The 13945-nt window shown below is 43.8% G+C and overlaps 1 protein-coding gene across 3 annotated transcripts in view; it reads left to right on the top strand.

The window, feature by feature from the left end:
- CLSPN (claspin) overlaps window positions 1-13945 on the top strand; it is a 49672-nt gene that overhangs the window by 13646 nt on the left and 22081 nt on the right. For all 3 annotated transcript variants that reach the window (XM_083173497.1, XM_083173498.1, XM_083173499.1), the window contains exons 9-17: window positions 572-763; window positions 851-1029; window positions 1261-1418; window positions 3440-3495; window positions 3618-3811; window positions 4205-4368; window positions 4456-4784; window positions 7778-7892; window positions 8326-8395. In XM_083173497.1, the coding sequence (XP_083029623.1) occupies window positions 572-763; window positions 851-1029; window positions 1261-1418; window positions 3440-3495; window positions 3618-3811; window positions 4205-4368; window positions 4456-4784; window positions 7778-7892; window positions 8326-8395 (1457 nt within the window). The remainder of the gene's footprint in view (window positions 1-571; window positions 764-850; window positions 1030-1260; window positions 1419-3439; window positions 3496-3617; window positions 3812-4204; window positions 4369-4455; window positions 4785-7777; window positions 7893-8325; window positions 8396-13945) is intronic.

The raw sequence follows: 13945 nt of genomic DNA, 5'->3' as shown, positions 1-13945 counted from the left end.
ATTGGGCTTGTTTGCTAAGCAATCAGCATCAATCCTCAAAGACTGCCAGTATTATTAGCAATCTAATCACTACAGTGCATGTATGGTTGGGAGCCTGTTTATTTCTCTTGAGTAGTGCTGCACTTCCAACATGTTTTGAACCCAAGGTTCCTACACACACAGCTTTAGGCTGGATTGGTTCAGTATGGAGAAAAATTAGTTCATGGTTTCTGTGGATATCGGGGATGTGTATTTGTATGTTATCCTCAAAACAGGACCTGTTAAGGATTCAGTGGAAGCCATGCACCTTTAAAGCCACAGGCTTCCCTGACCATGTTAAGATAATTCTTAAGACTAGGAAGCCTATCTGTCTAGAACAGTGATGGGGAACCTTGGCCTTCCTGCTGTTAAACTACACATCCCAGGTAGGTTGTTTTTAAATGTAGAACAGCTAGATGTTCTGAAGATTGCTGCCTTACTCTGCAGTATCATAAAGTACTTTAAGGCCTATTAGGAGTAAATGTTAGTCTTTAAAAACTATAGTAAACATTTTTAAACATTATCCTTTTTTTTTGGGTTTGTATTGAATCAGAGCTTGAAGCTTTTAAGGAGCGGTTTCTGAAACACAGTTTGCATAAAGCGAAGGCAGTGACTGAGCGAAAAGTTAACCTCAATATTATTCGCAAAGAAACAAACGCTGATGGTAAAGAAGAGCTAAAAGCAGATGTTGTACCAGTCACTGTTGATGTAGAAAACCTTGAAGAGCAAGCTAATGGAAAGCCAGGTAATTTTGAAAAATGTATTACACATTCAGGGTCATATACAGTATATTCTTATGTACTCCCTCCATTGTAAAATGTCTGTCTTCCAGGTGAGAAACTTCATGTACTAAAAGCAAAACTGCAGGAAGCAATGAAGCAGCGGCGCACTGAAGAGCGGCAAAAGCGCCAGGCCTTGTATAATCTGGACAACGAAGATGGCTATGAAGATGAGGAGGAAGAGGAGGAGGAAAATATGACTGAGTCTGATGAAGAGGAGGATAATACAAAGGTAATATTAAACGTAGAACCAAATGTATAAAGCTAATCCTAGAAAGCCATTTCACAAATGGGTATTTAAATACTTTCAGGAATTCTAGGTGTTAAGGGTTGAAATGTCTTAATATAAAACTCAGAAGTGGTGCTAGTACAGAAATGCTAGAATTAATCTGGGATAAGTTAATTATTTACAGTTTTATATAGTTTTGTACTCCAGTTTTATTTTTTATTCGGTTTTCCGTAGTCTTTGGTGTATGACTTTGCTGAAGATGAAAGTAAAGATCAGTCTGAAGATAAGAAAATAAAGAAAAGTGGTATAAAAGGAGTAACTGTTTCTGTGCCAAGACCAATGGCTACGGAATCTACTTTGATGTTGTTCAAAGACAGTTCTACAAAGATGGGGTAAGCATTGCACTAGGATTTGTCTTAAGGAATCACACGATTTTAACCACTGGGCATATTATTGTGCCCGTTTTATGCTAACTTAAATTGTAGTTGGCTCATTCATCTTTCAAGCTGCATACATATTACACTACATTTTAAACAATGTTGACAATACTGACTGTAAATAGTCCAATGTGTACGCTGTGTCACAAGCCTGCTGGTAGTTTGTCGCTTCTACTGTTATTTTGAAATTAAAGGAAGACCTGTATTTATTGTTAAAGAGCACATACTCTTGTATGTGGCCAATGAATACATATTTTCTAAGATTGCACAGTATGTATGCATCTAATATGTACCAAGCGTTAGACCACATTCCATTTGTAAACACTACTACCTTATGGGATAGCATGGATAGGAAGTGTTAGGTCTCAAGATTCTAAACAGTGGTTGGTGATTCCCTTTGACCCAGCATCTATAAGGTCCAGAGAGGTGGTTTGATTTTGACAGACTGGATTTCCTGCAGCTAATTAAGCATATCCCTGTGGCCTTTGTACATGTGATGTAAATTGCCATGAATATAGGATTAGTAGGTGCTAAAACTTCTTTTGCCTCCATGGAGTTCCTTCTGATTTTCTGAAACAGAAAGATGTGGGGGTTTTACGCAAATCTTTCTTATTCAGATGGTTCTTTTTAACACATTAACCTGAAATTCCTTAATGTACGTTTGAGGCTGGCCATGTTTATAATGGAATTTCTATGGATAGCCATCAGCAGCAATTGAACTGTATGAGTTAATTGTGTCTATGTACACAAAACATGAAAATTGGAAAGCTTTATACCAGTGCTGGTTCAATTAGTGTATATGGTAATATCACCCCTTCTAATAGTAGGAAACGGACAGATATCATATTTTCATGAAGGGCTAGGGAGAAATTGTGTGAACCCTCTTCACTTCATTAATAGGCATTCCAGATGGAATAAGTTTTTTTTCTAAATGGACCAAGTGTCACAGGCACTTAAACAATTGGCGCTTCAGACTATCCACAGTGGTTTGAGTCATTTCCCTCCATAGTTGAGAGGTAACAATCTCAAATGGGATCTAACGTAGACAATAGGTTAACGTAGACAATACAGGGTACATAACCATAGCTGCATCAGCAGAGGACACTGGAATAAGTATCAGTGTGGCAGAAAAATTATAGTTTAACTAAGAGAAGGAAAGTACATGAGGGAAGAGGGCCCTGCTCATGAGAGCTTTCATTCTAAGGTGAGGGGCAGACAAACCGGGGGTGACAGACAGGGGTCATACACAAGTCTTGCTCGGGTCATGGCAGAGACTAGCATGATTATATGTTATGTGGAGCACAATGTTCCACCTGTATGTTTCCAAAACTGGAAAGCGTACAATTCCTTCACCCAAGTGTATGGTCACTATTTCCAGAGATCTTTTTAATAACGGAGTAAACTGGTAGCGTAATACAAATTTACATGATGATGTCTCTGAAAGTGGTGCACATGTTCTCTCGGACGAGAGACTTGCAGGTTTTTCTGATGTCACTTACAATATCTAGGCCAACTCATCCTGTCCCTGAAGACACTTGATCAGTCCTTTTTGTGGCTCCAGTGGATGTTGATAAAGTTTCATGTAAAATCATTAGTGTGTTAGTTTTAAATGAGGACTGGGTATTGGACTGTTGGCAATTCTTAATTATTTTTTTTTTTATTCCAGGCATATATTCCAATACCTTCCTCCTTTTAGTGAGCACAGGGATAATGCTGGGTATAGACTGGTAAACATGAGTCTAAACGCCAACTGGTAAAAATTTTCCCTGGCAGCTCAGGCTCCCTCTCCCCTATACCGCACTTACCAGCCTTGTGCTTAGCTTTTTTTCTGGCATCCATATATAAATTGAATACATTTATATGTACTACAGAATGTGGTTATCAAAATATCATAAACGTTTCCTGTTTGTGGTGTGATCATTATTATTATTTTTTTCAAAACATTTTTTAGACCAATATATATATTTTTTTTGCAGTGACTCCATTCCTGATAAGATGGAGCATGATGGATGCAAGGAGGGTGACAAGCTTGGTAATTTCAGATATTCTTCTTATATAGGTTTCATTTCATGTAATTGAACTCTGATTTTAGTAACAAAGTTACAATTTTATATGCTTTCAATAAAAGCAAGCATATTTTTGTTTTTCCTATAGAGGAAGATGATTTCCTTTTACCCCTGATAAAGGACAGCAGTCACAACAGCAGCTTTGAGCTTATTGGTTCTATGATTCCTTCTTACCAGCCATTAAGCAAGATTGGGCGAGGATCGCTGCATCCCGGTATTGGTGGATTCCGTTCCCCCTCCCCAGTTCAATTCAAAGCGAACTTTCTCAGCTCTGCATCAAAGGTAAAATGAAGCAAAAATATCCCCTAAAAATGCCAACATCCCTGAGATGTGCAAAATATGAATGCCAACAGCTCTGAGAGATCTATCTATCTATCTATCTATCTATCTATGTGCTAAAACTGCCAGTGTCTCTTTAAATTTGTTATATAAATTAAAATAAAAAAACATGAAAAAAAAACTATTTCCTAAACAAGGTAAACATTACAGGTCATTATGATGAATAAATCAAGAAAACAAATATACAGCGCTTGGGTTTGACTGAATAAATAAAACTAATTTTCCCTTTTTTTTTTTTTTTTATGATTAATAAAAATGCTTGCCAATTTTCACACTCATTTTAACAAATTAACTTGGTACTCAAAGGGTTAAAACTACTTGTGTTCATTTTCTCAGAGTTCTGGAAAGATGTCTGAACCATCTCTTCCTGTGGAAGACTCACAGGATCTTTACAATGCCTCCCCTGAACCTAAAGCCTCATATCTCTGTACTGGTGTGGATTCTCAATTCCAGTTTTCTTTGGAAGATGACACACAGAGCCAACTACTGGATGCTGATGGGTAAGATTGGCATGTGATTAACACACTGACCATATACCATCATTTATAATTGCAGCAAAAAGTAATGGTTATTCTTTGTCTCCAAAGCTTCCTAAATGTAGGCCACAACAGAAACAAGTACAGCTCTGCCAAACAAAGGTTGGTGCTGGATACAATGGATGAGAATGCTATGGATGCCAATATGGGAGAGTTGCTGGATCTCTGCTCTGGACAATTCAAAGGCTCCCCTTCAGACTCCAGTCAGCCAAATGATTCCAAGAAAGAAACCATGGACGAGCTTTTGGGACTTTGCTCTGGAAAATTTGTCTCGCAACAATTCAAAGGCTCCCCTTCACACTCCAGCCAACCAGATGATTCCAAGAAAGAAACCATGGACGAGCTTTTGGGACTTTGCTCTGGGAAATTTGTGTCACAAGGTAAACTGATCTTTTAACTCCTATGAATCTATTGAACCTGGTTTAGAAAAATGTCTAAAGAAATATTTTTGTTTGAAAACTATAGATAATGGCGATGAGATATAGATAGATATAGATTCGTATGAATTTAGTTGACCGGTGGACTTGATAAAATAGCAATCCGACAATCAATAAATAAAGAAGTTGGTGTCTTCCAGGACTTTTGATATTATTGGTTTAAAGTGTTATGGCAGTCTTAAATGCTGCCTTCTCAATGCTTTCCTCATAACTTCATCTCTTGGATTGCGTTAGTGTAATTTAGTATAGTACAGTTTTTTGGCCTTTTCTCCTTTTTATTGAGGACCAAATATGCACTTTGATGGATTGTTTCTTCAGAATCAACTCTGTTGCTTATTATTAATAATATATATATATATTTTTAAATGTGGGCTTTTAACGTTTTCAGCCTCAAAACTAGGCACATTGGAAGGGTGCTTTGCGGATCATTAATCAAGTGGCTTTTTTTTTTTTCTTTTTAAAGTGTCCATCTCTCTTTTAGGTAGCGATAGCTCTTTCTCAATATTCTGAATCTCTGAGCTCTATAGGCATGCATCTAACGTAGCTCAAATTGGACCTGTCTGTATTATCAGACGGGTGTATTCAGTACCGTTTTACGGCTAGAGTGGCTTGTTTTTGTCGCCGAAAACAAGCCATACTCTGTCATACCCACTAGCTGGCCGCTCACTGTATTCTGTGTTCTGGCAAAATCCTCACTGTCAGAGGACAACGAGGGTTCGCTGTTTTGATGGCTGCACTTGCAACAGGCGAGGTGGAAACAGTGAGTGAAGGGGATGCCATTGAATACTCTGACGGCGAGCAATCGGCACTGCTCGCATTCAATGTTGCGACTGGAACGTGTGTGTATATTTTATATATATAGATAGATCGGTACTTGTTTCCTAGCATGGCGCCCATCGCATACCATACTTAGTGGTATGCGATATTCATGTTAAATTAACAGGAGTGCTTGTACAATGAAATATCGCATAGCATTGCATGCCAGCAAATGGCATGCGTTGTGATTTTTAATTGTACAAGCTCCCTGATGGGTGCTAACAATGTTAAATGAACCCCCATTGTCAACGCCACCCCCCAATATCAGCGCCAACCTGAAGTGTGGCGAGCCCGCGAGGGGCGGCAGTACTCTTCCTCCGACCTTTTCATACCCCCATTATCATACCCCACTAAACACAGAAACAGAGCAGTGGTGTGAAAGGGTTTTAAGAAGCCTATATAATGCATCACCAAAAATGCATCAAATTGAATATAAGTAGATAATAGCGATTTGATAAAAAAAAAGGCAAATAGTACACTTTTTAATCTAGGAAATAGAGTGGCAGTCAGGAAGCTGTCAGTCACAATATGCCGCTTTATCCTTAATATTGTTGGGATTGCCCCCTAGGTAAGCAACTCACAGGAGATGCTTTAAATTTGCATGTAGTAAACCATATATATGTTCACGTGTTTGGCCGATCGCCGATCTGGGGTGTATCTGGAAGCAATATTGCTTCTACACACCTCCTCAAATTTGTACCCAAAAATATGAATATGAGGAACTTTATTGTAAAAATCCCTTTTGTGATACATGCACGCAGATAGACAAAAATAAGCTTTCCTCATATTCCAGTGATTAAAGAAAAAGTTGGTCAACAAAAATTTACTGTGATGAATGCAGTGAAAAGTTGAAGCCATCCGTAACCCGAAGCAATGCTATGTTCCTTTATTCCCCTAGATCAGTGGTCTCCAACCTTAATTGAGCATGAGCTACGTGAGATGAAATAAACATCCTGAAGAGCTACTAAAATGCCCCTGATACTATGCTGCACACTATAATGCCTCTGACACATTATGCCACACTGCTATTCCTATGACCCATTATACTGCACAACACAATGCCTATGATACTATGCTGCACACCGTAATGCTCTGACGCATTATGCCACATACCACAATGACCCTGACACAAGATTCTGCACACTCTGTCCCACAGTAAGGCTTCTAACAAAATCTAAAGTACCTGCTTATTATCAGGGGTCAGTGCTCGTGGCTAATGGGTCACTGCTTGCCCACCTCCGTAGTCTTCCCCCACACCTTGAAGGAGACAGATGCTAGATGTCATATTTGACTTCTATAGTCTGACGGGGAGCACATCGCTGCAGCGTTACCCGGAAGTGTTGGGAGTGCTTAGCGCGGTGCTCCCTGTCAGACGCTAGAGGTCAAATATGACTTCTAGCATCTGTCTCCACCGAAGCAAGGAGTGAGGGCCTGAGGGGGAAGGCAGCAGAGAAAGTAGCGGGCAGGGGAAGGCGGATGGGCGAAGATCAGTGATTGAGTAACCCTGATTGCTTAGACGAGCTACCGGTAGCTCGCGAGCGACAGATTAGGTCATGTAGCTTCACAAGTGCAAAACTTGTTAGGTTGTCTAAATAGTTGCGTATGTATACCTGGTAAAATCAATCATTTAGTTATTAGCAACTGTTAGAATCCCATCAATATAGTTTTCAACTGCCTTGGTGCATGTGTTATGCACAGCCAAATATGGTGATTAGAAAACGTAAGTTCCTTAAATATAAGAGCGCTTCCAGACTGAATCCATATTCGCTTCAATTTTTCAAATGAAGAAATTTTGTTTCAATTGTTATTGACGGCCCCTGTGATGCTTCCAATGGATTTGGAGAGTGCTGTGGCTCCATTTAATTCATCAGAGCCATGGGATCTCAATCTGATGCCTGAATTTATCGAACATTTGGATTTGGTGGTTCTACAATTACTTACTTGGGAGGACGTAGAGGACAAGTGGTGTTGGCAAATTTAAAGTTCCCAATCTGTACCCTCACTATGCCAGTGTCCTCAATCGTATTTAGAGAAAATATAAAATCCAAAAATACTACTTCAATGTCCCTTTTTGGTGTGCAAGATTTGTTTAGTGTAACTAGGTCTTGTATTTTTTCCAGATGACTGTTCAACTCATGATGACTTGGGATCAGTCAGTGCTCCTCTAGAAACTGAGAGGGATGATTTCATGTCTGAAGTGGCTGCTGTTAAGCCAGATTCCTTCAATACAAATGGGTAATTAATAGTACAGATTGCAGCATATGTTTGTATAGATTCTGTCAGAAAAATAGTTTCTAAATAGCTCAAATTTGCACTTTGTTTCCATTTTGGGGTTGTGTATATGAGGGACTTTCATTCAATATGTATCTTTATTTTTTTCACTTATAGTAGGTTTTGTTTTTATTACATTTAATGTAGCAGTATTACAGCTGGCATTTAACTATGCATTGTTCTGTATAACTGCTGTGGATCACCTTGAAGTCTTTCAGATATATCCATGGAACACAATTGAGATATATCTGACATGAAATGTAGTTCCATTTAATATAAAAAAAAAAATTGGTTTTGTTTCTCTTTTTTTTTTTATTTATTTTTATAGTCCCCCTTTTTTTTTTTGTTTGTATTGTGACATAAGCTAGATCTAATTTTAACTTCCTGCTCTCCATAGCGAAAATGAGGAGGAAGAGGAGTTTGGTGATTTTCAGCTAATGCCTTGTGATGAATCGGGCAGTGAAGAGGTTAGTGAAGTCCTACTGTGGTTACTGAGAATTCACTGCTCTGTACTTTCATCTCTGTATAGTGAGAGAAATTGCAATGTTATCAGTATTATCATGTTTATACACAAACCTTCAATAAGACCCTATTGCCCCATACAATACTAAAAAACAGTTGGAGGGTGAGGAGCAAACAAAAAAAGTTGTTCCTTTCATCTCCTTCCACAGTATAGCAAATTGATAAGCTGCTGTGGAATCTAATACTATTTTATAGATTTTTTTTTTTTTGGCTGTATATATTCATATCCTATAATATGTACTGTCCTACATTTAACTAGTGGTTCCAGAGCAAGTTCAGATGTAAAATAATCCTACTCTCTAACCTTTATTTACAGAAGTGATCAAATTCTAATTTTTTGTTCATGCCAATGGTGGTCACTGGGACAGTGGGGTGTGGGTGGAGCTTCAGCTACAGGCACCAAGGAGAATAGAGTTCTTCGAGTGCAGCCCAGGCTCCTCCTCCTCCACACCCCTACAGGCTTCAGTTGTTTCTTGGTGCCTCAAGGCTCCGTGCCCTGTCTGAAATCTTCAATTTTTTTTTTTTTTAAACTATATACTACGGAGACAGCGCAACGCTGCTCCCCTGTGGCTGGCAGCGGCACGCTGACTTTCATAGCCAGACCCGCCGCTCTCCTCATGACAAGGAGGACGCCGCGCTCCACCACAGGTAAGCGGGTCCTCCATGTGAGGTGACGCGCGCTGTTAACAGCGCGCACCGCAAGCGGTCGAGTCACCCGGGCGGGTGCAGCCCGGGTGACCCTGGCAGTGGCACCCAGTCTTTTCTGCGCGGCCACTAGACCACCAGGGCGCCGTTTCCCGCTTGTTTCCCGCCTGAGCTTAGCTTCCCCACGCCCCAGCAGCGTACTGAAGACGCCATTACGCGGGACTCACTGTGGGAGAAGTGCACCGGAATCCCTGCTCCTCTACACGCTATGGGAACAGGTTTTTCAGCAGCCCTCTGCACCTCAGTATTTAGCTGAGTGTCAGAGAGGATAGTGTCTTTCTTTCTTTTCATCCATCTGTATACCTTTATAGTTTCAGAGGGTGTTACTGTCCACTGTATTATTGTTAACAGTGCATACAGGGCCTGTCTGTGTTAATCATGTCACAGAAAAACCCCAGACCAAAGCCAGTAAGGGATTCACCTAAGCTGCATGCTTACACATGCACTAACTGTAAGGAGAATTATTCCTCCATACAAGACCAAGCTGGTTTGTGTGAACGCTGTTCTGCACAAGGCTCCCTGGGGGGCCCTTCAGACCCAACGCAGGAGGAACCCAGTTGGGCATCCACTCTCTCAGCGGCCATGAAGGAGTTAGCTACTCAGTTAGCTGCAACCAGAGAGTCTGCTGTGCAGCCATTGCCGGTGCAGCCTGCTGCTGCTGCATCAGAGCCGGCCTGGGTACAGGGTTTGTCCACCTCTGTTCAGGATTTAGTCCAGGTGTCTGCTTCTCTGCAGTCTGCATTGAGGGCTCCACCTAAACGCAAAGCACAAGCTCCTTTAGTCTCTAATCAGTCAGATACTGGGGATGACTTGGACGACCAGGTGCTGGTCGACACATATGATGATGTCGACATAGACGAACCTGATAAGGAGGAAAGGATGACCCAGTCCAGGGTAGACTCCTTAGTTAAGGCTGTTAGGATGTCTCTTAATATACAGGACACCCAAACCACAACACCTGACACTTCTTTTTAAAAAGAAAAAGGAGTTGGCACTTTTTCCCTCTAACTCAGACTTAGAGGAGGTCTTATCTGAGGCGTGGCAACACCCTAACAAAAAGTTTTTAGTGTCTAAACGCCTTATTTCCTTCTTCCCGTTCGCTACAGCGGACCGTAAAAAATGGGAGGAGCCTCCACAAGTTGATGCTCATGTAGCCCGCCTGGTTAAGGCTACTACCCTTCCTATTCCTACAGTGGCATCTCTTAAAGATCCTACTGATAGGAAAATTGAACACTGCCTAAAAGCAGTGTTTTCCAATGCAGGCGTGTCAGCAAGGCCAGCCATGGCCTCAGCCTGGGTAGCAAAAGCGATTGCTACTTGGGCGGACTCTCTGCAAGAGCAGATTACCTCAGGTACACGTCGTTCAGAATTATTGTCGACAGTGGACCTCATTAGGGAAGGGGCCACATATCTGGAAGAGGCAGCGATAGATGCCGCAGCTCTCTCCTCAAAAATATCAGCATCTTCAATTGCTGCCCGTCGTGCGCTTTGGTTGCGTACTTGGAACGCAGACTCTGATTCCAAGAAAGCGTTAGAGGCTCTTCCGTTCTCAGGGGAGGTACTGTTCGGCTCTGAGCTGGACAAAATTGAAGCCACCATTGCGACGTCCAAAACAGCCTTTCTGCCTTCGGCCCCGGCTAAACCCAGATCTCAGTCCTTTCGGTCCTTCCGCCCACAGGGGAGACCCAGAGGCCAGCCTTCTTCGAGGGCCCAGGTCTCCACAAGGCGCCCATCCGCTCCCAAGACCAAGCAGTACTGGGCGGGTCGCCGTCAGGCCCCAAAACAGGCCGACAAGGCCTCAACATGAGGATCAGGCGGCCCACCAAGCACATCAGGTGGGCGGTCGCCTGTAGTCATTTGCCGAGGTATGGCAAGCCACTACCACCGACAAGTGGGTAAACACCATAGTGGCCCAGGGCTATTCCCTCTCCTTTCAGGGGCGGGGCGTCCACCATCTCGGTTTTTCACAACAAGCATGCCCCGGGAGAAGGACAGAGCGGCTGCTCTGACCAGCTCCATTCACTCCCTACTAGCAGCAGGGGTCATAGTTCCTGTCCCACTTTCTCAGCAAGGAGCAGGTTTCTACTCGAGCCTGTTCCTGGTGACAAAGCCGGACGGGTCATACCGACCCATCCTCAATTTGAAGGGCCTAAACAAACATCTCTGTGTCCCTCAGGTCTATCCTGCAAGCTCTGGAACCGGAGGACTTCATGGCATCCCTGAACATCCAGGATGCCTACCTCCATGTACCAATTCGATCGGACAGCCAGTGCTACCTCAGGTTTGCGATCAGAAGCAACCACTACCAGTTCATAGCCCTTCCCTTCGGGCTGTCGACCGCGCCACGAATCTTCACAAAGATTATGGCCACCATGGCGGCTGCCCTAAGGGCTCAGGGCGTTCGTCTGCTACCATATCTAGACGACCTCCTGATATTGGCACAATCCTCCCAGACACTCCAGAGGCATCTGGAGCTGACGGTATCCCTTCTGCAGACCCACGGCTGGCTCATAAATTGAAAAAAATCCTCAACAACCCCATCACAGCGGATGGTGCATCTAGGAGCCTTGATAGACACAAAAACCCTAAGGGTTTTCCTGCCAGAGGACAAATGGATACCCCTCAGAGACCTCCTAAAGGTCTTCCTGAAGCAACACAGAGTCTCCGTGCACCTATGCATGAAGGTCCTAGGCAAGATGGTCTCTTGCTACGACATGGCGGAATTTGCGCAGTTCCATTCCAGGCCCCTGCAGAGGGAAATGCTGCGTCACTGGAACCGTTCCCAGCCAAGTCTGAAAGCACAGACCTTTGTTCTGTCCAGGCAGACCCGTCTGTCGCTCACATGGTGGCTCAGTCCTCTAAACCTTCAAAAATGGCGCCAGTTTGTCATTCCTCAGTGGATAATATTGACAACGGACGCCAGCCTCCGAGGGTGGGGAGCCGTACTAGCAGAACATTCCTTCCAGGGCCGATGGTCAAGGGAGGAGGCGCTGCTCCCAATAAACATATTGGAGCTAAGATTCATCCTGCTAGCCCTCAAGTCGGCAGGCCCTCTGGTCTACTCCAAGCCGGTGAAAATACAATCGGACAATGCCACGGCAGTGGCATACGTCAACCACCAGGGGGGGACCAGGAGCTTGGCAGCCATGAAGGAGGTAACATCGATCCTGCAGTGGGCAGAGCATCACCTGTTAGCTTTGTCGGCAGTTCACATCCCAGGGGTTCAGAACTGGGAGGCCGACTTTCTGAGCCGCCAGGACGTACAGTCAGGCGAATGGGGACTCCACGAGGACGTGTTCCAGGAACTGGTCAACAGATGGGGACTCCCGCAAATAGACCTAATGGCCTCAAGCGTAAACAAAAAGTTACCCTGTTACGGGGCTCGCTCCAGGGACCCACAAGCGTATCTGGTAGATGCTCTGTCAGCTCCATGGCCATTCTCCCTGGTCTACATCTTTCCTCCAGTGGCTCTGCTTCCGAGAGTCCTCAGGCGCCTCAAACAAGAGAGGACCACAGCAATCCTCCTGGCTCCAGACTGGCCCCAAAGAGCCTGGTACACGGACCTTCGGGAGATGTCCCTGCAGCCACCTTGGAGGCTGCCAGCTCGTCCGGACTTGCTAGTACAAGGACCATGCCTTCAACCGAATCTGCACGGACTAGCTTTGACGGCGTGGCTCTTGAAACGGAAGTTTTAAGAGAAAATGGTTTTTCATTGCCAGTCATAAAGACCATGATAGCAGCAAGGAAACCTGTTTCTTCCCGGATCTACTATCGAATCTGGAATGCTTTCTTCACCTGGTGTGCGAAGAAGAGCTTTCCGCCTAGGGAGTTTCGGTTATCCAGGATCCTGGCCTTGCAAGCAGGCCTGGATTTGGGCCTAAGGTTGTCCTCATTAAAGGTCCAAGTTTCCGCTCTTTCTATTTTGTTTCAGCGGAAGTTGGCAAAGAGGATGGCAATACAGACCTTTTTGCAGGGGGTCCTTCACATACAGCCTCCCTTTGTACCCCCAATTCAACCTTGGGACCTCACATTGGTGCTCTCAGCACTACAAAGATCACCGTTCGAGCCTCCAGAATCCTCAGAACTCAGATGGCTAACGTGGAAAACAGTGTTTCTACTGGCTATTTCTTCAGCCAGAAGGGTTTCGGACCTGTCAGCCTTGTCCAGTGTCTCTCCATATCTGGTGTTCCACTCCATATCTGGTGTTCCACTCAGACAGGGCAGTCTTGAGAACTAGAAAGGAGTTCCTACCCAAAGTTATTTCCAGTTTTCACATGAACCAGGATATTGTTGTTCCTGCATTTTCCCCGTTGGAGGACTCCCCAGAGTTACGCTCTTTAGATGTTACAAGAGCTTTAAAGGCCTACGTTACTAGAACCCAAGCAATTCGCAAGACAGAGGCCCTTTTCGTGCTCTATGATGCAAACGAGAGGCTGGCCTGCAACGAAGCAGACACTGGCTCGATGGTTACGGTTAACTATAAAGCAGGCTTATGTGTCTTCCAATAAGCCAGTTCCATCTTCCATTAGAGCCCACTCCACGCGTTCGGTAGCGGCCTCTTGGGCGGCTCATCAGGGAGCCTCAGCAGAGCAGTTGTGTCACACGGCCACTTGGTCTTCTCCACACACTTTTCTAAAATTTTACCAATTTGACACGTTCGCCAGGGCAGATGCTGCTTTTGGGCAACGCGTCATTAGTGCAGCTCCGGTGCGTTCCCTCCCGTAAAAAAGGGACAGCTTTGGGACGTCCCACTGTCCCAGTGACCACCATTGGCATGAACGAAAAAAGGG

The sequence above is a fragment of the Crinia signifera genome, chromosome 2 (assembly GCF_055691185.1).
Source record: "Crinia signifera chromosome 2, ASM5569118v1, whole genome shotgun sequence".
NCBI lineage: Eukaryota > Metazoa > Chordata > Amphibia > Anura > Myobatrachidae > Crinia > Crinia signifera.
This window is presented reverse-complemented; position numbering and strand designations above follow the sequence as displayed.